We start from the raw sequence: 24,043 nt of genomic DNA on the forward strand, positions 1-24,043 counted from the left end.
CTTGAGCCACCTGTACTGGGTTGAGCTTCTTTCTTCCTTCTGCGCTACCAGTTAACTGCTATGGTTTCCAGTGTCACAGGTTCCACCCAAGAACACAGAAGTATCTCTTTATGGGCAGAGGAATGCCCCACAAGGTTTATTCAAATTACAGAAAAATCATGAAGAACTTCCTGGACTCAGATAACATATTTTTTTTAGATTTATTGATTTTAACTGGAAAGGCAGATTTACAGCCAGAAGGAAAGAGAAGGAGAGAGAGAGAGATCTTCTATCCACTGGTTCACTCCCTGAGTAGCCGTAACAGCCGGAGCTAAGTCAACCAGAAGCAAGGAGCCAGCAACTTCCTCCAGGTCTCCCACATGGGTGCAGGGTCCCAAGGCTTTGGACTGTCCTTGCCTGCTTTCCCAGGCCACAAACAGGGAGCTGGATGGGAAGTAGAGCAGCAGGGCTATGAACTGGTTCCCATAAGGGATCCCAGTGGATGCAAGGCGAGGAATTTAGCCAATAGGCTACTGTGCTGGACCTAAGATCATATTTTCTTAAAACAAACAAAACAACAAACAAATAAAACCACCTGGAAAGCTGGAAATAGCCAGGGTGCAGTTCAAAAGGCTCTGATACGGGACTAGGATGTGGATTGGTGGGGATGGCTCAGGAGTCTTGCCATCTACCTAAAGTGACCTGTCTACCAGGTGAAGGAAGAAAAGTCTTTTGGATCCTCTGCAGGAAAAAAATGTTAAGTGCAGTTGCATGGGGGGTGGCAAGGACTTGGGGCATCGGGAACGATGCATGCACGGGCATGAGGGGGTGGTGTAGGGTGGTCTGTTCAGGACACGCCAGCAACTTGCAGTGACTTGAGATTAAGGCCTGAGAAGACAGCTGAGGTGAGATCCAGCAGGAGCCGAGAGCATACATGCAGCGCGGAGGACAAAGTGGAGGAGGACGTCCGGGCCAAAGCAGGCCTTGGTGGCAGACTAAGAAAGAAGTTTCTTTTTTACCTAGTCGTTAGGCCATGAGAATTCAGGGCTGATCTGGCATTACCATGTGATGATTCACCTGCAAAACCAAACCCTCAGCCCTGTCTTTCGGCATTCCGCTATCTTTTAAAGGGACAGGGTATCTGGGATTGTAGGGAGCTGAAGATGAGACCAAGGACTCGGCAGACAGCATCGTCGTGTACTTTATTTCTTTGTAAAAAAATGAAACAAGTGCGGGGGAGAGGTGGAGAAGAGAAGGTGAGAGGGAGGGAGAGGGAGAAAGGGAGGAAGAAAACAGAGGGAAAGAGAAAAGGAAGAGGGCCACCCTCCAAGATTTGTTACAGCTGAGTAGCAAAAAGAATTGTGATAATGTTATTAACATGTGCTCCCTCATTTTGATTGAAATAGTTGGATTATTTGGAAAGGCTAACTATGCAAGGTATCAATTTAAACAAATGTAGTCTTTCTGCAAAGCTGACTGCCACAAGGTATCACAAGACCTAAAAAGGCTCATTTTAAACCAATAATATCCCATGCCAGGACATGCAGATGAAGACTGATGTATAATCAGTTTGCTTTCTATTGCTTCAAGCAGGGTGACAGCTCATTTATCTCACTCAGGGGAACACACGCTGAGTAAACTTCCCCAGTAAACACAATGATGGCCTTTGCCACATAAACTGTCCCCTTCTTGATACGATGACCGAAGTATTCTGAACACAACTAACCTTCTGTTAATGAATTTTTAATCACTCTAATTAACAACCAAAGTACATGCTAACCACACACTGGTTCAAAAAGCTGATGAGATTCCAGGAACTTAAAACAAATTTTTTTAAAAAAAAAAAAGAGACAGAGAGAAAGAGAGACTGCTGATTCACCCCCTAAATGGCCACAACGCTCAGGGCTGGTCCATCTAGGTCCTGCATGTGGATACAGCACCCCAAGGACTTAGGCCATCCTCTGCTGCTTTCCCAGGTGCATCAGAAGGGAGCTGGATCTAAAGTGGAGCTGCGAGGACATGAACCGGTGCCCATGTGACATGCTGGTGCTGTAAGATGGCAGCTTTACCCACTATGCCACGAAATTGGCTTCAGGGATGTTGCACATCTCCATACTTCTTACAGCTGGGGTTTTTCCTTTTCCCATGCAGTTGGCTATTTCTTGTTACTGTCGCCTAAATGCTACTGGACATTTTGCCGTCTCTTACCCAATCAGAAATAAAACAACAACAAAACAGAAAACCGTGATAATGTCTGAAGCCCAGCACAGTAGCCTATTGGCTAAATTCCATGCATTGCATCCACTGGGATCACCAGTGGTCACCTGCACACCAGTTTGGATGTTTCCAAGCAATGGGAAAAACTTGCTAAAAAAAAAAAAATGCTTTATTCTGGGGCGAGCATGGTGGTGCAGTAAGTTAAACTACCACCTTTCAATGGCAGCATCCCATGTGGGCGTCAGTTCAAGTCCTGGCTGCTCCACTTCTGATCCAGCCCCGTTTATGTCCCTGGGAAAGCAGCAGTGTAGGGCCCAAGTGCTTGGGTTTCTTCCCGCACCCATGTAGGAGACCGCAATGGAGCTCCAGGCTCCTGGCTTTTATCCTGGCCCAACCAAGGCCATTGTGGAGGGAAAATTCCCCCCACACCCTTTAAAAAATTTTATTTATTTTTATTTGAAAGGCAAAGTTCCAGAGAGAGAGAGAGCTCTTCCATCTTCTGGTTTATTCCCCAGATGGCCACAACAATGGAAGTTAGGCAGATCCAAGGCCAGGAACCAGGAACTGCTTCTTGGTACTCCATGTGGGTATGGGAGGCGAACGACTAGACCACCATCTGCTTTTCCAGTCGATTAGCAGGGAACTAGTTCAGAAGTGGAATAGCCAGGACTCAAATCAGTGCCCACAGAAGATTGCTGACACGACCAGTGGAGGCTTAACCTACTGTGCCACTGCTCAGGCCCCCTCTTACTCTGCTTTTCACATAAATAAATCTTAAAAAAAAAAAATGAAGAAAAAACTTTCATCTGGCTCCCATCTCAGCACATCCTAATAATAATCTCTCTCATCCATGCAAGCACTCCAGACTAATTCTTAGGAATGTAAAAACTGGCAAATCTCTGGCTTATGGATTCACCTGTGGAGAGGGTTGTCAGGGGGCGGGGGGCGGAATGTGACATGAGTTCAAGACTACGTGGGGCCAACAGGTTGTCTCTGACACAGTCAAGATGCTGCCAAGGCTGGGGCAGCTCGGGAGTCTGCAGAGGTGGGTTGCTCCTGTACCATGCCAGGTGCCAAAGGTTGGGAATATCCCAGGGACTTGGTAACTGCTACTTTTGGAACATGGTTCGCTTATGGGGGTGGGGTTAGATGAGCACAGGTTTACTGCCTGGGTTTTTCTTAAGACTGGCTGAGCTTTCTGGTGAGGGACCCTTGAGTAATTACATCCTACCTGGACTTAAAATGTGGGGAGAAACAGGGAAATTTTTGCTCACAGTCTCCAACTGTAGAATGGTCTTCAAGAAAGACAGATTAACTTGTCAGACCTGAACAGTGCAGCTTGTTCACTAGGAATAAACTGACCATATCTCATTAGCCATTTCTCTTGTACTCAACACTTACTAATTCATGAGAGTACTTGAAAAGGTTCATGGGGAGGCCTAGCGCGGTGGCCAGTGCCTAAAGTTCTCGCCTTGCATGCACCGGGATCCCATATGGGTGTCAGTTCTAATCCCAGCGACCCCTCTTCCTATCCAGCTCCCTGCTTATGCCCTGGAGGAGCAGTGGAGGATGGCCCAAAGCCTTGGGACCCTGCACCCACGTGGGAGACCTGGAGGAAGAGGCTCTGGGTTCCTGGCTTTGAATCAGTGCAGCCCCGGTCGTTGAGGCCACTTGGGGAGTAAATTAATGGATGGAAGCTCTTCCTCTCTGTCTCTCCTCCTCCTCTATAAATCTGACTTTCCAATAAAAATAAAATAAATCTTTAAAAAAAAAGTTCATGGGGGAAAAATAGAATTCAAAAGTAAGTTTATTTTTGGTGCAAACTTTTTAGATCTGTGTATAGTTTTTCTATCATACACATTTCCAATAACTTTTTGAAGATGCCTCCTATTATTGCCAACAAAGTTCACTATATTTATTGTACCACTTTAGATATTTATAAAATGCTTCCTTTTCTCAATGTTTCCTATTTCTATATCAAACTTTCCAAGTTGTATTTTTTCCCCTCCAGGGTGATGTTTGCGTTTACATTAAGAAACCTCCAAATGTCTCAAAATGCTAACACGCAGACCGTGAACCCTGAGAACCCTGCGTAGTACCAGCATCAAAGGCACCCTACCCAGCCTCACACAACAGCACAACAGCCACTCCAGAGTGAAAATCCTGGTATATTTGTATAATGCAAAGAGAAATACAGATATAAATCCTTAAAACGGAAGGTACATCAATAAAAATGTAGCAGTAGAAGCAAAAAATACTGTATGGTACTTGCCAAATTGAGTCTTTCAGTCTAGCAAAGAAACATCAGTCAAAACTACAGTTCTCAGTATTCATTTAAAACAACCACCAGGAGAACAAACAGCACAGCTTAACCTAGCAAAAACACTTTAAGGGAACGCTTGGTCTCCCAGAACTGGGGTACCCGCCAAGGCCATTCATCGATATACCACGAACAACGGAACAATTTTCAAATTCATTTCAGAAGACAGGATACAACCAGGCTTCTCAAACCATGAGCCATCGCCCTAAAATACTTTAACTGTTTATTGCCCAACCCTCCCCTCCCCCCCAAAAAACAAAAACAAAAAAAACCTTATTTAAACTTTCGATTTGGTACTCTGTTCCCAGAGCCCTCCCCCATCCAAGACCCAACCACCAGGAACACACAGCCACATGCAATGTTATATTTACCCCCACACCACCACTAACCAAGACACTTTTTACTCTTTTAGAAGCCACAATGGTACAGAAATGCTGCCATTCCAGATGGATATAATACAGAGAGAGCAGTTGCCCAGTGGGTTTTCAGCAGTAGAAAGGAAAGAACCAAAAATGGCCCTTGTCACTTACTCCCTGCGTTAAAAAAACATACGGCCTTTCCCACTAACTCCCTTGTCTGCTCATCCAAAGCCATAGCAACATAAACCACAGGTGTCCAGCACTTGGCCAGAACCCAAAAGGGCCCCCCCCCCGCGGCCCTGCCGCACAGGCCACACCCACCAAAGGCAGGTCAGTAAACTTCCCACCCCACCCTCCACCACCACCACCTGCTTCCTTCCCAAGAAGATTCCCAAGAAATGGGACTTGTACAGCCAATCCCTCCCCAGGCTCCTCTTCTTCTATTAAAAAAAAAAAGTATCACTTGGAGGTCACCATGCAGACAGCTTCCGCAGGAAACTGGCCATGGTCATTTAAGAAATGGTCCAAGAATCAAATGAGTATAGGCTGCACTTCAAAGAAAGGAGAAAAGTAACCACACGTGGAATAGAAGATGCCAAGAACCAGGACAAGAAGGCGGAGCCTCCTGCGGCCCAGAAAACGGAAAAGCGTCCTTCGCAGGAATCGACCAGAGCTGGGGCGAGCCTGGCACATGGAACCTTCCCTCTTAACCCCCAACCCCGCCTCCCCGCCATTCTCAACCCACCCACCCCCAAAAAGACCACAGGTCTGTACAATCCAGGTGTTTGTTCACTTTGAGAATCCTCTTGAAGGCAGCTTTGAAACCGAAAACGGGGACAGAAGCGTTGTCCAGGCCGAAGATGGCGGAGCTGCGGACGTGCAGGTGCGCGCGGGTTCCGCGCAGCCCTCACAGCCCAATGCCTTTCAAGTCGCAAGGGAGGGTGGCCTGCGCCGCCTGGGGGCTCTGGCAGCAGGGGAACTGGGCACGGAAGCAGTCCCTGAGCTCCCTGTTGAACAGGAAGCACACGACGGGGTTGATGCCGGCCTGCGCGAAGGTGAGCCACACTGAGGCCGTCAGGTAGGCCTGGGGCACTGCGCCGGGCCGCACCAGGACCCGCAGGTAGCTGGCCACGACGTAGGGGCCCCAGAGCAGCAGGAAGAGCAGAGTGACGGCGTAGAACATCCTGCACAGCCTCTTCTCCGTCTTGAACTCCTCCAGCACGAGCAGGCGGCGCGCACCGCGGCCAGGCCCCGCCGCCCGGATGCCCACGAGCGCGGGTGGCGTAGGTCCACGGCCAAAGCCCGCTGTCCAGTTGGCGGCCGCCTGGCCGGTGGCACCGGGCCCGTGGAAGGTCCAGTCGTGGCTGACGGCGGGTACGAGGCGCGCCGGCCTCATCTTGCGGCGATCGTGGATGAAGAAGAGCAGGCGGAGGTAGACGAGGTGTGTGGCGCCCACCACCACGGCCAGCAGCAGGAGGAAGCCGAGCGCGCCGGGGGCGCCGTCGGGCCGCTGCTCCAGGGCGCACGGCGCGTCCTCGTCGTCGCCGCCGCCACCGTCCAGCACAGGCGGGAAGGCCGCGGCCAGTGCCAGAGCCCAGGCGGCGCACACCAGCATGGCGGCGCACGGCCAGCCGGCCAGGCGCTCCGCGTAGAAGCGGTGGTGCGCTATGGCCAGGTAGCGGGTGACGCCCACGCCGAGCAGCAGGAAGGCGGCGTGGAAGCAGAAGAGCGCGGCCAGGAAGGCGAGCAGCTTGCAGCCCAGCGCGCCCGGCGGCGCCCCCGCGGCGGCCGCGGCCCGGCGCGCAGCCAGCATGACTGCCGGGAGGCAGGCGAGCGCGCGCAGCCCGTCGGCCAGGCACAGGTCGAGCAGCAGGTAGTACGGGGCGCGGTGCAGGCTGCGCTCCCGCACGATGAGCAGCGCGAACAGCACGTTGCCCGCCAGGCTCACGCACAGCAGCAGGCTGAGCGTGGCCAGCTTGAGGCCCAGCGCGGCCGCCTCGCCGCCGCCGCCGCTCGGTTCGCTCGCGTTCGCCATCGCGGCCTTTCCCGGCGTGCGCTCCGCCCTGGGGGCAAACCCCGGCCTCGCCGCTCTCTCTGGCCGCCCGGCCCGCGCTCCGGCGCCGCTACCGCCGCCACCGCCGCGCGGGCCCTGAGCGAGCTCCCGGGCCGGCGGGGCTCACCCGGCTCCCGGCCAGCTCCTCCCCGGCTCCCGCAGCCCCAACCGCGCCGCCGCCGCCATATCAGCAATGGTGCGCACAGGAGGCGACGGCCACTCCCTGAGCCCCAGGCATCGCGGACTTGACTGCGGACAGGGCCGCGCCGCCGCCCGCAGCACCCCGCATCCTCCTTCTCCTCCTCCAACGCCGCTACCGCCGTCGCCGCCGCGCCTCTTGGCTCTGCCCCCCGCCGGGCCCGCCGCCGCCGCCGCCGCCGCCGCGGAGCCCCCTCCCCTCCGCCGGAGCGCGCAGCGTGGCCGCCGCCGCCAGCCCCGCCGAGGCTTCCCGCGTCGCCCGGGCCCGGCTGGGCTGGGGGCGCCGCCGCGGCTGCTGCGGGGCCGGAGGCGGCTGGGAGGGAGGCAGGGCCCAGGACGCAGGTGGCGGCGACCGGTTGCGTTTGGCCCCAGGTAACCGGGGGTCCGGCGGCTGCGGCGGCGGCGACGTCCTGCGCCCGCGCTGGGGTCACGGTGGCAGTGCGCGGGGGAGGTCGCCTGGGCTGGCCGGGTCGGGAGGCCTCTTGGGAGGGGACTGCGCTGTGTGGGCTGAGCCTTCTGCCCAAAGCTGATAAAGCTGATAGTAATTAGCTATGGTCATAATCACTCTGATCACAAAAGCGCTCTACTCCTGGGGGAGGTGGGGGGTGGGGAGGGCACAGCTGAGGGTGGCGGCGTGCGGGGAAACCTAGCCAGCCAGCGTCGCCCCTCCCCTCCACAGCATCTACAAAGTTGGTTCTGCTCTCTCTGCGCTCTGCACTCTAGGAAGCCCTGGGCATGGGGATCAAGGGAATTGACGGGCAGCCCGGGAAGTGGTGGGGCCGAGATTACATTCAGCTTGGACTTGTGTTCCAGGGCAGTGCTCTGCGCGCCACCTGCACCTCGGTGACCCAGTGGAGACCTGTGTGGGGGTAGGGGGTGGAGGGGAGGTGAGAGAGGACCCTTCAGCATTTTCTCAAAAGGGACTTGGAACGTGAACTCTATGCCCCCTTCCTCCTGGAGGTGTGTATTTTCTGGGTCCCTGATGTTACCCTCCCACGCACCAAAATCTCTCCTTCATCCCAGACTTGCCGTCTTCAGCGCTAGCCTGTCACATAGCCTCTTATGTATCCTTATGCCCTGTGCCTTTCCTTCTTGGCAGCTGTCATTGGTGATTCGCTTAAGTTTGTTTTAAAAAAAAAAATTCCATTCTGGCTCACCCCTTCACTCTTGAAAGGCAAAGGGCCAGGTCTGGTTTATCTATGCTCCCGTGTGCCCGACAGGAATACAAGGGCTTGGGGGAGCCAGGATCAAGGACTGCCTTGCTTCCTAGGGACTCCTCTTTATAGCCTGTGTGTTCCAGGCATGGCAGGGGCCTGGATGGGTGCTTCCAGGACAAGGCAGGATCACCGAGGGCACTCAAGAGCCCCTGGAGATTCTTAAGGGGGAGGATGCTAGGGTTGGAGCCGTGCTTCCGGAAGACAGTTGGAGTGGTGGTGTTTAAGAGAGATTGACAAGAGCAAGGTCTGAAGTCTAGACCGGAGCCTCAGACGTTGTGACAGAAGCCACAGAATGTCAGGTCCAATGTAGTGGGTCTGGGGTGGATGGACTTGAGCCTCTGCGTTTCTAAGGTGCTCTTGGGTGACGCTCATGTTGCTGGACTGCACACCACACATAAGTAGTGAGGTTTTGAAGGACAGTGTGGCCATTGTCACAGACGTCTAAGTGACGACAAATGAACATCTGGCTTAGGACCCCTAAGTGCCCAGGGAGCAAAAGACGGGCCAGGCTGATCTACACATGTGCACTGCAGCGGGGATAAATAGATTTCAGAGAAGGTTGCAGTGAGGAACTGCACATGCACCAATTGCGTTTCCTTATGAAGCAAGAAGTCTAGAGATCCGTGGTTACTGGCATGGCTGGCATTGATTTATTTGCTCAAGGACTGAGACGCTGAAAGTCTTTTGCCCTTCTCTCATGATCACCAGAGGTTGCAGATGCACCAGCTATGGCTTCTGCATTCCAGGCAGCAAGAACAAGAAGAGAGCCCATTAGTGTTTCTGCTCTCCAAGTAGGATCCCCTCTCTCCCCCTGCAGAGCTGCATCTTAGCTTTCTGAGCAAGCAAGAGAGAGTGGAACGTGGTTTCTTGATCGAAAGCCAGGCACGTATCTATATAGCTCTACTGTGGTGAACCTCGGTCCCCAAGAGGGACTGCTGCTCATAATTCCCCAGACATAAACTCTGGCTAATGAAAGTGTTGATAGAGCACCTGCTGTGTGCACAGCACAGCGGCCCCCCCCCCCCAGCAGCCCCCTCCTTGGCAAGTGTTACTCAAGAGCATTGTTGGGATGGCCACGTGTGGTTCCTACCATCCTAGGCTGCGCTTGGCAGTGGAGGGGTTCATTGCTTCAGGCTTTGACCTCAGGGAAGTGTGAGAGCAGAGAGCCCACCCCCAACACCACAGCCACTGCGACTCCAACCCAACTGCAAAGACAGCCCTGGAGTTTCCAGAACCCTCCTAAATGAGAGAAAGAGTTTTGAAACTGTGTCACTGCAATGCTGACATGTAACTAACACAGTGGCTCTGAAAGGGCTCAAAGGGAAGGAGGTTCTGGGTCCTCCCCTCCCAGGCTGCTACCTTTCCCACCTAGCCGTTCAAGTCTTAATATTGGTTGTTCTGATGAGAATAAGACCTTCAGTGAGACCCTTGGAATCTCCATTGACAAAATTGGCTCTTGGACGAAGTGATGTCTGGGCTCTGAGGCTGAACTTACAGATGTGAAAGTGGAGGTGAAATGGTTTTGTACTCCCAGGTGGGAGAGATTTATGCTTCATAAAGGATCACAGAGAAGGAGGTGTTAGTCTCTTGTACTTTAAATGTCTCTGTGTTTTCTATGACTCGGTATACTTCTCTTTGGGATTTGCGATTTGGCATAGTCATTTGCCCGGGTTCACAGAGCAGCAGCAGCAGGAGAAAGATTTATAAATCATGCTTTTCATGAAGCATTTATGTGTCTGCTTCTTCATTCTCCACATTTGTTTGGGAGATTAATGCTTAAGGAAAAACCATTAGCATTTCATTGGCCAGAGTCAACTTAGTTCCCTTTTATTGTTTCTAAGATGCTTCAGGCAAGAATTTTAAAAACTTTCCTAGGCGCCAAGTTGAGTGCCTGCTGTCATTAAGATTTTCCCCTGGAAGAAAATTTTCCGTTTTGTTTATAACCACATTCTTCCTTTCGCACGTGGCTAGAGAAGTTGAGTTTTTTTTTTTTTCCTATAGACTCACTTTACGTTACTTGGATGCGTGCGCAGACAGTGTGAAAGGTATTGGATATCCTGACTGTTCTGAGGAGTTGGTTCACAGGTGTGGCCAAGGCCATGGGTTCTCTGATCATTGGAGCATTTGACCAATGCCTGCTGTCCAGCCCTGAAATTCTGGCTGTGCATCTACAGTGGGTCCACTGAACACAAGGTTATAGAAGATTGTTTTGATTTGATTTCATCCCAAATCTTAAGGGGGAAAAATGGGTCAAAGTGCAAGTCCCATGGATGTGTTGTTATCAAAGGGCAACACGCAGCTTGGTGTGTTCCAGGGAGGAACTTGTGACTTCAACACTTAAAATAAGCTTTGGAGTTAGGTAGACCCTGCATCCTAACCATGTCCCATGGATACTGGCTAGGCGTCCTTGAACACATTCCTTACCTATTTCTGAACCTCTGAATTTCAGATACTTGTTGTGAGAAAGACTTCAGCAAGGTGTGCGCACAGTTGATGTGGAATAAATAGCAACACTGATGATTCAGAGTTGCTCTGACTGCACTGTAAATGCCTTGGCTATCTATGCCTTGATTGATTTTATATTCCCCATCCCAGCTTGGCTAGGCCAGATGCTTTGCACATAGCACAAAATAATGCCTGGCAAGTCTGAATGTGAGCCTGGAATCAAGAATGCAGGAAACACGCTGGCATCCCAGAAACCCAGCTTCCGCCACTAACTTGCCACTCTGGCTTTGTTGGTAGGGAAAAAAGATGCAACCTTCATCCTCCTTGGGTGTTGTCATTGCTTCCTGTGGGCTGTTTTTGGATCTGTTGTGATTCCAGGCAAACATCTACACACACCCATTGTACAGTCAATGTTCATTCGGGACAGTGAGGATGGGTAGGGGATGGGCTGTCCCATCTGATGCTTGGTCCCTAGTCGCTATGTGGTTCCTGTCCTTACCAGCTATCCTGGTTTATCAGACTGCACTTGTGAGATGTGGCCAGAAGGTGCTTCTGGTGTTCGAGGCACCCACTCCTGTTCTTTTCCACCGTGTGTGTGAGACCAGGTGTGCATGTGTCTCTTGGCATGTGCCCCTTTGAGAAGAGCCTCTTCTCCCTTCCCCTGCAGGAAGTGCCTCTCTACTCTAGACGAGCATGAAAATCCAGTCCTTCCTTATTCTTCGGGTGATACAGTCAATTGTCTGGGCTTTCTGTGGGTCCAAACTTGAGGTGTTTGGGAAGGCTGAAGCCTGCCTTGAGGTTCCTCTGCACCTGCTTTCTGCTCTGCTGTCAGGAGGTCAAGGGAAAAACGGAGGAAGAAGCATGATCATTTCCTGCCTGTATTTGTTGACTGAATAATCTGTCACTTGTAGTATGTACACCTGGCATTTTGTCAAATTTCGTATGAACAAACTAATTTCATGATTCTTTGTAACACTTGCTTTTCTCCGTTTGTGGAAGAAGGGAGTTGGACCTCTCCTTTATGCATGAATAATAAAATTACTCAAAGTGAATGACAGACCTTAAAGCAAAAGCTGAGACTACACACACACACACACACACAAACACGAAAACACAAGAATGTTAATATCTGTAGAGTACGCACTGGTTTCCTAGATGAGACACAAAAGGAAGATATAAAAGTGAACAGGGGTTGCCTTAAAATTTTTGAAGTGTGTGCTTCAGCAAACACCACCAAGAAAAGTAAAAGACAACTTACAAGATGGAAATAAATGTTTTGAAGTCATATATCTGTTGAGGGACATGTATCTAGTATATATAAACAACTTTGATAACTCAGTACTTCTCAGTTTTTAAATGGGCAAAGGGTTTCATCAGGCCTTTCCCCAGAGGCACATGGAAGGATGCTTGACGTCATCAGTCAGGAGGAAACAATGCAAAACAAAAGCATCCGAGACCCTGGAGCAGCTGCTAGGGTCGCTATTGTTTAAAAAGCAGACACCAACGTGGAGAAATTGGAACCTTACACAGTGCTGGCGGGAATGTGAAATGAATACAGCTGTTTTAGAAAAAAAAAATCTTGGTGTTCCTCAGAAAAACGACGCTTAGAGCCGGCTTGTAACTCAGGAGTGCCACTCGTGGGTTTGTACCCAGGGGACATGAAGCATGTGCTCACACCATCCCATGTAGCGATGTTCACAGCAGTCACAGCATCGTGATTCACACGTGCAGATGTTCACCAGGGAGTGCAGATACACCCGAGGGCCTCTGCCCGCATAGTGGAGTGGTACTCAGTCTAATCAAGAATGGGGCATGCATGCATGAGGCGGCAGCCTCGATGAGCTGTGAGAGAAGCCAAACTGAAAAGACCACAGCCCTGATGCATCCGTTGATGGGCAGTGCTCAGACGGGCTCGTCGTGGGCAGGAAGATGAGCAATTCATTGCAGGTTGAGCGTAGTGCTAATGAGTAGTGGCTTGCTTTGGGAGCATATGAATATGTTTCCAAAAAATTAGATAGTGGGGAGAGCTACTGAACCCTGAATGCCATTGGAAAATACAGAATTGCAAAATACGTTTGTATTAATGAGAGGTCGCCCCATAGCCTTCAGAAGTGTGCTTATTGGAAAGCTTGGCAAACAAGGTAGAATCCTGGTTGTCACTGAGTGGATGTGGTTGTGTCAGGTGTGTTGATTGTGCCCTTCCAGGGTGCTGGCCAGCACACCCCTTGCCTTATGCTCATGTGTGCAAAGGTGTTCCCTTTGGGGGGCTTCAACATTTATGTGTGTTAGGACTTTGATGTTGTGGTGAATTGGAGTGGAGAAATCAAGAGATACTGATTATCAGTCAATAGCATTGAATTACAGTGGTTCCCCTAGAATAGGAATAGCATGTTAGGTCCAGTTGCCCAGAGGGCTGACTCCTACAGAACTGTGTAGCCCTGCTTTCCAGATATGGAAGCTTGGAGCTTTAGGGCAGTTAATTACAAGTCTACAAAACACCCAGTGGCAAAGCGAAAGTTACCCTTCTGACTCCAAAGCCTGAATTGCATTCAGGGGCTGTGTCAGCAAACGCAGACGTGAGGGAAAACCTGTCAGTGGGATATAAATATTAAAGAGAAGGTTGTATCTGCCAGTACAGAACCAAGAAACCCATTATGCTGTCGGCAGTGTTTTAATCGCCTGAAAGTGAACACTTCCAATATTGAAATGAAACAAGCAGGGAATCTACGCCTGTGTGCTGTGAGCATTTAAAATGTAATTATTGACACTTCTATAACACATTTTTTTTTTTTTTTAATATCTGTGGCTCCAAAGGAGGCAGAAAAGACTGCGTTTATCTGGCTTCTTTCTTTTCCATCATGCTTAACAGCCGATTTAACTCCCTCTAGTGGTCACGTTACATTTTTGACAGGGTCAAACCTGTTTCTTATTCATTCTCCTGTGTGTGGGATAACGGTGTGAGCCTCACAGGTCAGAGCTGTTCCTGCCTCTCTGCTCCAACTCCAAGGGTCCGTTTGATTGTGGTTACTTTCTGTTTGACAGAATCTCAGAGGATATGCTGTGTAAGATTTTGGGGGTGTATTATGGGATTAGAGGCCCACAGGAGGAGGTACCTACTGCTGTTTCTTATTCAGTTACTTTCATATATATATATATATATATATATATATATATATATATATATATATATATACACATAAAAGAAACTTATCTCTGAAAGGCCTTTTTTCCCTGTCTCTACTTTTTTACATCTTTCTCACACTAGTTCTTCCTATCCCTTGCTCTCCCCCGCCCCAACCCTCGCCACCAAGCTTTGCTTTGGATTTAGATGAGTTAAGAGATTCTTGCATTGGCCAACAGTTGTTGAGGGGGCATCTGCAGAAACAAAAATGTAGATAGTTTTATGTGGTGAAACAAGTTCTGTAAAAGACGATTTTTCTTTTGTCTTCCAGGTGGGCTTGCTGAGGTCTGATTTCAGCATTACAAATCTTTGGGTTCAAGAGCAAATCCTTCCAGGCCTGGCAGCCACCCTTCCTCCACTGCACTTAGCTTTGGCTTAGTTTGGACAGCTTTCTACACAGCTATGGCCCCAGAACACTCCCAACCCCCAAAGCAAAGTCTACTTCTCCACCCCCCACCAGAGCCCCATTCCCTGCTACCCAATTCCTTTTTTGCTAATTGGTTTTTTCCTTCCACTTGCAAGTGCCAAACATATATCAGTAGCTTTCTGAGGAAAGTACTTTGGAGGCACATAATTTTAACGTTCTATGTGTATGAAAATGCCCTGATTTCTATCTGCAGACTCGACTGATAGTTTGGCTGGGAATAGAAAGTTTACTATGTGAGAATTAAGGACTAAAGAAACTGAGTGTTTTCCCACGTGTTTATTTGTAATCCATATGTCGTCCTTGCTGATGAGTCTGTTCAATTTTATGCCCATGCTTTTTCGATAGAGAATTTGCTTTCTTGTTATTGACTTTTGAGAGTTCCTTACATATTCTAGAAACGATTCTTCTTCAGATTTTCCAATTCTCCTGGTATGAAGCATTTTTTAAGTCTTATTTATGTATTTGAAAGGCAGAGCTATAAAGATAGAGAGAGAGAGAGAGAGAGAGCGCGTGAGCACGATTTCATCCACGATTTCTCCAAATGGCTTCAAGTGCCTGGACTGGGCCAGGCAGAAGCCAGCAATCATTGTTTTCTTACTAATGGTGCATTGTGGGTGCAGAGGGCCAGGCACTTGGGACAGCTGCGCTGCATTCCCAGGCACAGTTGCAGGGGACTGGATGTGGAGTAGAAGGTACAGGTTTCTAACTCTTGCCCATATCGGATTGATTGTAGGTGGTAGCTTTACGTGCTGTGCCACAACACCAGTTCCATGTCTTTCTGTTTCTAAAATGGTGTCTTCTGTAGAGTGCAAGATTTTAAGTCCAGTTTATCAATTTGGATTCTCTTAGGTGACATGCTTTTGGGTGTCATATCTAGGGATTCAATACTTGGCTAAACTAGCGTCACAAAGATCTACTTTAGTATTTTCTTCCACAAGTTTTATTATTTAAGGTTATACATTTCATTTTATGTCCCATATTTAATTAATTCTTAAAATTAGTTTAAGATATAAATGGAAAAGTTTTTATTTTGGGTGGGATTTATTTAATATTTAGAATTCCAGTTGTACATCCTTTGATAAATTTATCATGCATTGAATTTCTATTTCATGTTTTTCGGTGAGCAATTTTTCTTATACGAGTGTGCCCACTTAGGGACTCTGTTCAATTTATGTGTTTATGTATCTTATGCCTCATTGTGTTGATTGTTGTGATTTTATAATAAGCCAAATTTGTTCTAATTGGTTCAGTAGTTGTACGTCATTAGCACTGTGTATGTACTTTCAGCATTGTATTTTTTTATTTAACTTCCTTCATTTCTGACATATAAAATATACTTGATTTTTGCATGTTGAGCTTGTATCTTAAAGTTTATGATAGGTTAGGCTCAGTTACTTCAGCTTTCCTACTTGGGCGACCATGTTGGCATCTTTTCCAAATCTGAGTACTCTGCTGCATCATACCTGCTTCAGCTGGCCAGGATCTCCAGTGTCAGAGCAAAGGGAAGTGATCAGGGCCGACTGGGGCCCCCTCCCCGGTAAAGGCAAAGCCTTTCACCACTAAGTGTGATATTACCTTGGACTCCTGTATGCCCTGTGCCTGATGAGGTTCCTTCCTATCTCTGTTTCACAGTTTTCTGCTTCTTGACAGTCAGGAGTGGATGGCAACAAATGCTTTGCCTGCACCTGCGAAGAGGATCTTTGAGATTTGCTTTATGTTAAATCACGAATGCCTCGACTGACTTTGATGTGTTGAACTTTGAATTTTGAAGATCAACACGACTTGAACATGAAGTATGTTCCCTTTCCCATAGTCTTATGTTCTTCCTTCTTCAATTTTGTTTAGAATTGTTGTGTTTGTGTTCAGGAGGATCAATGACGTCCAATTTTCTTTTCTTATAATTGGTTGAATTTTTGTTTTAGGAAAAGGCTTGCCTATAGAATGAGCTGGGAGTTTCTCTCCAGTGTTCCAAAGAGTTCATACAGAATTGGTACTTCTCATTTCTTTCCTGAACAGTCTAATGATAGGTTTATCATTTTTCTAATCTCAAGGAAACCTATTTTTATTTTATTACTTTTTATCTGCTGTTTTTTAGTTTTCTGTTTTAGCTTTTGATTTCAGCTCTTTAGTTCTTTCCTCTTTTCTATTAATCTGAGTCCAGTTTGTTTTTGTTTTGTCGTTTCTTAGCATAGAGGTTGAGTTCATTGATTTGAGATCTTCATTTAGGCTTTTGTATTGTTAGATTTTTATTTTATTTTTATTACAAAGTCAGATATACAGAGAGGAGGAGAGACAGAGAGGAAATGGAGCTGCCGGGATTAGAACTGGCGACCATATGGGATCCTGGCGAGGACCTTAGCCACTAGGCCACGCCGCCAGGCCCCAGGCTTTTGTGTTGTAAACTTCCCTATAAGTACTATTTTAGCAGTATCTACCCCACAAAATTGAAATATTCCTTTTGGAATACTTTCTAAGTTTCTTTTTGGTTTCTTTTTTAATGCATGTGTTACCTATAATATGTCCTTTAGCCTATATGTACTTGGAGATTTCCAGAGAGCTTGCAGTTAACAATTTGTAATTGAATTCCATTGTAAGTAGGAGAATATTTATGTGACTTGAAATGTGTTGAATTTACTGAGAGTTATTTTATGGCTCAGAATATGGTCCATTGTGGTAAACCTGAAAAGAATATGTATGGTTGTTAGGGAAATGTTGTGTAAGTGTCAATCAGATCAAGTTAGTTAATAGTGATGTCAAAGTTGTTTTATATTCTAATTGTTTTTCCATCCACTTGCTTTCTTAATAGTTGGGAGAGGCATATTGAAATCTCTGATGATATTCCAGATTTGCATGATTTTTTCTTGTACTGCTGACAGCTTCTGTTTCACATGTTTTGAAACTCTGGTATTAGGAGGCAGAATTTTTAGAATCATGTTCTCTGGTGGATGAACTCTTATTAACAGGCCTTCTTGAGTCCTGCTAGTATGCTTCACTCTGAAACTTACTTAGTGTGATACTAACAAAGCTTCTTTAGCATTCTTTAGAAGTCACACAGTATATTTTTTCACTCATTTTTTTTATTTAAAAATTTTTATTTGATCATAGGGTAGACTCAAAGTCAAGCTCAGTAAGAATTCGTGTTAAAAACTTACTTCTTTTTCATTTTTTTCCCCTTTGACTTGGAAGGCAGAGAGACATACAGAGGAAGGTGTCTTCCATCTGGTGTGCCCCCACATGTCCACAGGCACCAGGGCAGGGCTGGGCCAGGGCCAGGAGCGTGACGCTCAGCTGCAGTCTGCTACACGGGAGACAGAGGACTCAGGCCGTTACGTGCTGCCATCCATTGTGCACGTTAGCAGGAAGCTGGATCAGCAGCAGAGGCGCCTGGACTCACGCCAGGCACTCTAAAACGGAATCAGGCATTCCAAGCACATGCTTAATTGCTTAGCAAATACATGCCCTCAATGTGACTTCTAATATTGCTTTTAAACCTCAGATTGTAGAGATTGAGAGAGAGTAAGTCTTTGACCTGTAGAATGTTTGATCCATTGCCGAGGGGAATGCTGTGCTTCCAGCTGTAGCATTCTGAAGTCTTTCTCTTCTGGTATCAGTATATAGCTCATTTTACTTTTGCATGAAGGGAAAGTAGGGTCACAGTTTTATTCTGTTTCCGGTCTTCCTGGGTTGCTCCTTTGGCTAGAAGAAGCATGTATTTAAAACTGATTTCACCGGCATGTCTGATGAACATCTCCAGCTCCAAGTTTGGAAGATGTGAAGCAAAAAGAAAACCCAAGGAGCTCACCACCGTGTCATTCCCTGGGTGCTGAGGTCCCTTGGTGTTGTGGCACCTGCCTGTTGCCTTTCCAAGTCATCTTAGTTTGCTTTGCGTGTAGTGGCCAGGCTTTTCACTGCATTCAGTGGAGGAATTGGAAAAGTACATTTACTGCATGCTTCCAACAGAAATTTCTCCTGTAGTGTTTTTGAAAGATATTTCATCAGGTATAGAGTCCTAGATGGATTTATTTTTCTTTCAGTGCCTTAAAGAGATTGGCCTCCTATTTTTCTTCTTGCTTGTATGGGTTTCCATGCATAATCTTCTGCCATCTTATATGCCATGTGTCTTTTTGTCCTACCTGTGGGCAATTTAATTATGTTCTGCCTTGTGATTTCTGGCGTGTGTGTGCGTGTGCGCGCGCACTGCGAGTTCATTGAGATTCTTGACTGTATGGGTTTATGATACTTAACAGTCCTTGTCCCAAAGCAGATGATTCAGATAAGTTTGTGGCAAATGCTAGCCAGCACCCTATGGAGTGGCACTCTGACGCTTGCCAGGTTCTATACTGCATATTGAATGGCTATCCGTATACTTTGCATACCAGATATGCACATGTCCTCCCTGATGGCGCTCTAACATTCAAAGACAACACATAAATGCGTCCTCCTAAATCAAACACACACTTCATGTTCTGTGTGATACAGAGATGCCTTCGGGAAGGTGAACCTGTCTTCAGCGGGAGCCTGAGGCACAGGTGTGCAGCAGGGACACTGTGCAAGCCTCCTGGAGGTCCAGGCGTGGCAGCAGGCAGCCTTGCGCTTGCTCGCCGTGTCCCTGCAGTGTGTGATAGTGGGGATGGCCTTTAACCACTGGGAGCCCTCCGTGCTGCAGTGCAGGTAAAGATTATCCCACCTCCTAAGGTTGACAGGTGGAGCAGCTGAGGTTCCTAGAGGTTGAACAAAGTCAGGCACTCCCAGGTCGGAAGCTGTTGTCATCGTTGGTATTTGTCTTTAACAGCCTGCAAGTTTTAGAGCAGCTTTAGGTTCCTGGTAAGCCTGAGTGAAGGGGAAGGAATTCCGCATACCTCGCCACCCCCGTGGGTGCACGGCTTTCTCTGTGCTCAACACTGCCTGCCAGACACGTACATTCTCCATAATCAACAAGCTTGACTTTACACCTGCTATAGGTTTTGACAAAAGTAAAATGATGCAGATCAGAAAGAGTTAACTCTACTGCCTCACAGCGCTCTGGCTTCTGTCCCATTCTTCCCTGCCTTCCCTCTCCCTCCACTCCCATGCCATCCATGCCATCCTACACCATCCCATGCCACACCACCAGGGGTCCTTCAACTTTCTGCACCGTGTTACCTCTTCCAGAAGATATTGCTGCTGCAACCATGCAATAAAGCAGCCTTCCCAGATCAACTATTTTTTTTTTTTACTTGGGGATATGTGTTTGCGTTTCCTCCCTGCCTTTTCCTGGCACGATCTCATAAACAATAGCGCATTGTCTGGCTGTAGCACAGTTTCTGCTCATCCATCCAGCTGCTTAGGGTGGTTGGCTCCTTGCCGCTCGTGGCAGTTACGAAGATGACTGCTGGCGGTGTGTGTGTGTGTGTGTGTGTTGGGGGGTGTTTATGTATTGTGAAGGCATACATTTTCAGCTCATTTGGGTAGATACCAAAGAGTGGCATAATTCGACACACAGATGAAATATGTTTGGTTTTGTAATCAGCTCCCAGTGTGGCTATACAGTGTCGGAGCCCCACCAGCAGCGAGAGAGAGTTCCTGCTGCTCCACACAGCCTCCCCAGCATTTGATGTCATCACTGCGGGGTTGTCATTGTAACAGTCATGCAGTGATCACTTGGTACTGTCTGAATTCCGGTGTGTTGGTACAGGCTTATTTACCTAATGAATTATGTGAGAAGGAGTGAAAGAGACAGATTTTCCACTCATTGGCTCATTCCTCCAGGGCCCACAACAAGCAGGAGCCAGGAACTTCCTTCACGTCTCCCACGTGGGTGGAAACTGCATCCAAAGTGTGGAGTAGCAGGGACTCAAACCAAGCATTCTGGTGGGGGCTGCAAGCCTCCCAAGGGATCGTCCATCCGCTGCACGCCAGTGCCTCATCCCATTTTCTTATCATTGAGTTTGAAAAGCCCTTTGTATATCCTCTAAGGGTTTGTGCTTTTCTTTGTATTATTGAGTGCCTGGACAAGGGATTCACAGTAACTTCAGAATTCTCAAAGTGGAAAACATGAGACATCATCTCGTTTTTTGGGAGGGAGAAGCAATTGGGGGAATTATCCTTACTGGGATAAGAAAAATGAAAAGATGTTTCCCCCGGATCTTTGGTCCAGAAAGAACTAGAGGCTGCCTCTTAAGCAGAGCATGAGGCCCCGGTACTGCTGCCCTTCGTTCCGCAGCACCTGCTCAATGCTGTCTCCCGAATCTTGATAATCTGCAGGTTACCCGTGATGGAGACATCAGACCTGTTAACGAGTCATCTCAACTTGCAGAGAACTGTTCTGGCTTCCATTATCCTGGGCAACGCAGGTGCTCATGCTATGCCAGAAAACTGTCCTACCCTGGGGGGAAGGAGTAACTCCACCATCTGATCTCCGTTCTGTGCTTCAGTGGATTTGTATCATGGGATTCGTTTTCATTTTCCGTCTTTGTATTTATACACTGATTCTTGAGCAAGTAATTTTAATTCCCTGTTTTATGAGAATGAGCCCCTCTGCCTGCGCATCACTCTATAAAATAAGGGAAATGATTGTTTTTGATGCAGATCTGAAAGGACTCTAATGGATTTCAGCTACAACAATTCCTCCCCGTTTAGAGGAGGTGAACACCTAGTTAGATGAAAAATGCCATGCCTTGTATGATATGAGTACATCCTGTTTCCATGACAACATGTACTTACCAGCTCGCTTGGTAAAAGAAGTGTTTCAATTCTTTCTCTGATAAAAGGTTTGACCAGACACTGGGATTCCACTTTTTTTTTTAATTCCAATCATGTCATTTCAGTTTGGTGCTAAATTATTTTTTTTAATAGGCTGCGTTGAAAGGTTAGAGCCCTCAGGCTCAGGATTGAAGTAAATTCACTTGGTAATCGCAGGAGAGGACTCCCAGGCCAAATGCTAATGGGCAGAGGAAATGAACATGCTTTTTACAGGTCATCATCGTTTTCCAACATCTTCTAATGAAATTAGATTGATAGTGATGATGCAGCAACTTTATTAAGATGCTATTTGATTTGACCAGGGGTGAGTCAGTTGGCCATTTCTATCTGGATGTTGGGGTCAGTACGCTTGTTTCTGCACTGCTAATTTATGTCCTGCCTTTCTGGGTGGTTGGGGTCCTCTTGCTGCTGAATTTCAAGTCTTGCAAGGAGTGTGTCTGTATTCATGATTTTCCCTCAGCATGAAAAATAAGAAATTATTTGCATCATTAACTGTGCTTTTGCAAAATATGAAAAATAGGGTACTGCATTTTATTGACGTGTAGATATTTACTGTAACACAAAGTGTTTCAGTCCAAAAAGATAAGAAGACTTGACCTTTTGGTATATTAAAAAAATGATAGGTGAGCAACCCAAACTTGGGATTATTCAGAGGGTAGTTCTGAGAGTTTTGGTATTGAGGCACAGTGAGTTAAGCCTCCTCCTGCAATGCTGGCATCCCCTGTCAGTGCCAGTTCAAGGCCTGGATTCTCTGCTTCTGATACAGCGTCTTGTAAATGTGCCTGGGAGGACAGTGGATGATGGGCCTACCATACATGGGGCAGACTGGAAGCGGCTTGCAGCCCGCAACCTGGCCCATCCCATATGAGTGCCATTTCAAGCCCCAATAGTTCTTCCAATCCAGCTCTCCTTAGAGCCTGAGAAAGCAGCAGAGAATGGCTCAAGTCCTTGGGCCTCTGGGAGACCTGGATGAAGCTCTTGGCTTCATATCAGCTTCAGCTCTGGCCATTTCAGCCATCTGAGGAATGAACCAGCAGTTGGAAGATGTCTTTCTCTCTCTCTCTGTAACTCTTTCAAGTTAATTAGATAATTCTTTAAATTAAAAAAAAAAAAAGAAGAAACTCTGAGGGACCTAGAGTATTGTTCGCCTCTGGGAATAAGGTACTTTCTCACCACAGACTCTGAAGAAATAGCAGGAAGTGAAACTGAACCCAGTGTGTGTTAGTCACAGGACAGGCGTGGTGGGAGGCAGTTTCTTTCAGCAGTAGCAGTGTGCAGTTGGTTCCTGATGCTGGTGATGCGAGGCGGGGGGCAGGGGGTGGAGTCTTCATTTGCCTAGCTGCTGTCTGGCCACCTCTTCCCTCTTCCTCATGTAACTGCAGTTGGGGCGGTTTTGTGCAATTATGTAAAACAATATTTTTTTTTTTGGTGGGGGAAGAAATAATGTGACCTCCTTTCAAAAATGACTTCATTTTCAATGTGATAGCTGCCCATCGATTGCAAATGGCTTCACAAATGTCACTCAACTTCTGGAAAAGGAAGTGATAAAACATTTTCAACATTGAAGGATTCAAGGCAGGTGCTCATTCCTTTAGGACCCACTACACAAACAGGACTTGTACTATTGCCTGAATACTACACAGATGTATCCTGCAGCCTCAGGCAGCACGGGCTAGGGCCAGCACGGTGGATCAGCATGTTATGCAGCTGCCGTCCGGTATTGGAGTGCAGGTTCAAGTGTGTCTGCTCCACTTCCAGTCTGCCTCCCTGCTAGTGCAGCTGGGAAGGTAGTAGAAGATGGCCTGCATTCCTGGGGACCCTGCCACCCACCTGGGAGACTCATTGCACTGGCCCAGCCCTTGACTGTTATGGCCATTTGGGAAGTATAACCAGTGGGTGCCCTCTCTCACCCTCCCTCTCTGTGCTGCTCTACCTTTCAAAGAAATCTTTTTGTTTTAAGAAAAGGAAACATGGGTCCAGTAGAGTACTGGGAAATGTGGCATGGTGGTGTGTTACTGTTTTATAACATGACATATCACATGACCTCATATTTTGCTGACTAAGTTGTACTTCCTGTTTCAGGACTTCTTGTGTGATAATATGATTATTTCAATGTGAATATAAAACTTTGGCAAGCACAGCGCACTTCTTCAGAATACTGGTTTGCAAAAGATTCCCCTGACAGATCAATGAGCTATAACTGAATGTCCCAAACCCTATCTTACCCTACAGCAGATTCTCTATGGAAAAGGAGTGTCCATCGTATCAGCAGTTGTCAGCCCACAATGGGGACTAGCGGCCCCCATGATAGCTGCTGAAACCCAAGTGCCACAAGGCAGGGCCCCACACACCTGCTCTCACTTTTCCTGTTTGCATGGGACTGAGAACTGTGAACTTCAGTGAACAAGTCAGGGTGGTCCTAGGCAGACTGGGACAGTTTCACCCTGTGTAACTCTTGTCTGAGTTCCCGAGGAGTGCACGGGAGAACACCTGCATTCCAAGAGTAGAAGAGATGTGGGCCGTTCCCTATAGGATCGGCAGCAAGCAGGGAGCCAACGCCGCTTAAATGTGATGCCTTATGGCCTCGTGGTCCTCTCCAAATGCTCACTTCCTTTCTGCAGGTAGCACTACCAAGCAAGAGGTGTGAGCATGCTCATTGTTCAGTTGGGGAAATGAAGTTCAGTTCAGGAGGTTGACGGATTTGGCTCAGATCGCACAGGGGCTCCGGCACCTGCTTGTACACTTTCCTCTAAACCCCTTGCCTCACTACTGTCCATAATTGGTTTCTCTTGAAAACGACCCAGAACCAAGTGAGGGCAGCCCAGCATTGCTTTCCAGGCCAGCTTCCCATCTGAGCCATCCGCACCTCCCTGGAGCGTTGGCTGGCCCTGGAGGGTTGGCAACTG

At 47.8% G+C, this 24,043-nt stretch overlaps 2 protein-coding genes across 3 annotated transcripts in view; one reads left to right on the forward strand and one right to left on the reverse strand.

Annotated features, from left to right (window-relative positions):
* Positions 1-5,752: 5,752 nt before the first annotated feature.
* Positions 5,753-7,029, reverse strand: GPR27 (G protein-coupled receptor 27). The gene has a single exon (XM_004581624.2). It carries the CDS (start codon positions 6,908-6,910, stop codon positions 5,783-5,785), a length of 1,128 nt encoding a protein of 375 aa, XP_004581681.1. The 5' UTR covers positions 6,911-7,029; the 3' UTR covers positions 5,753-5,782.
* EIF4E3 (eukaryotic translation initiation factor 4E family member 3) overlaps positions 6,197-24,043 on the forward strand; it is a 62,566-nt gene continuing 44,719 nt past the window's right edge. The window contains exon 1 of one of the 2 annotated variants that reach the window (XM_004581625.2): positions 6,197-6,316. The gene's annotated coding sequence lies outside the window, so the exon portion shown is untranslated. Of the gene's footprint in view, positions 6,317-6,620; positions 6,749-24,043 lie in introns of those variants that run through there. The other variant, XM_058678861.1, reaches the window with a different exon arrangement.

This window comes from Ochotona princeps, chromosome 21 (assembly GCF_030435755.1).
Source record: "Ochotona princeps isolate mOchPri1 chromosome 21, mOchPri1.hap1, whole genome shotgun sequence".
Lineage (NCBI taxonomy): Eukaryota > Metazoa > Chordata > Mammalia > Lagomorpha > Ochotonidae > Ochotona > Ochotona princeps.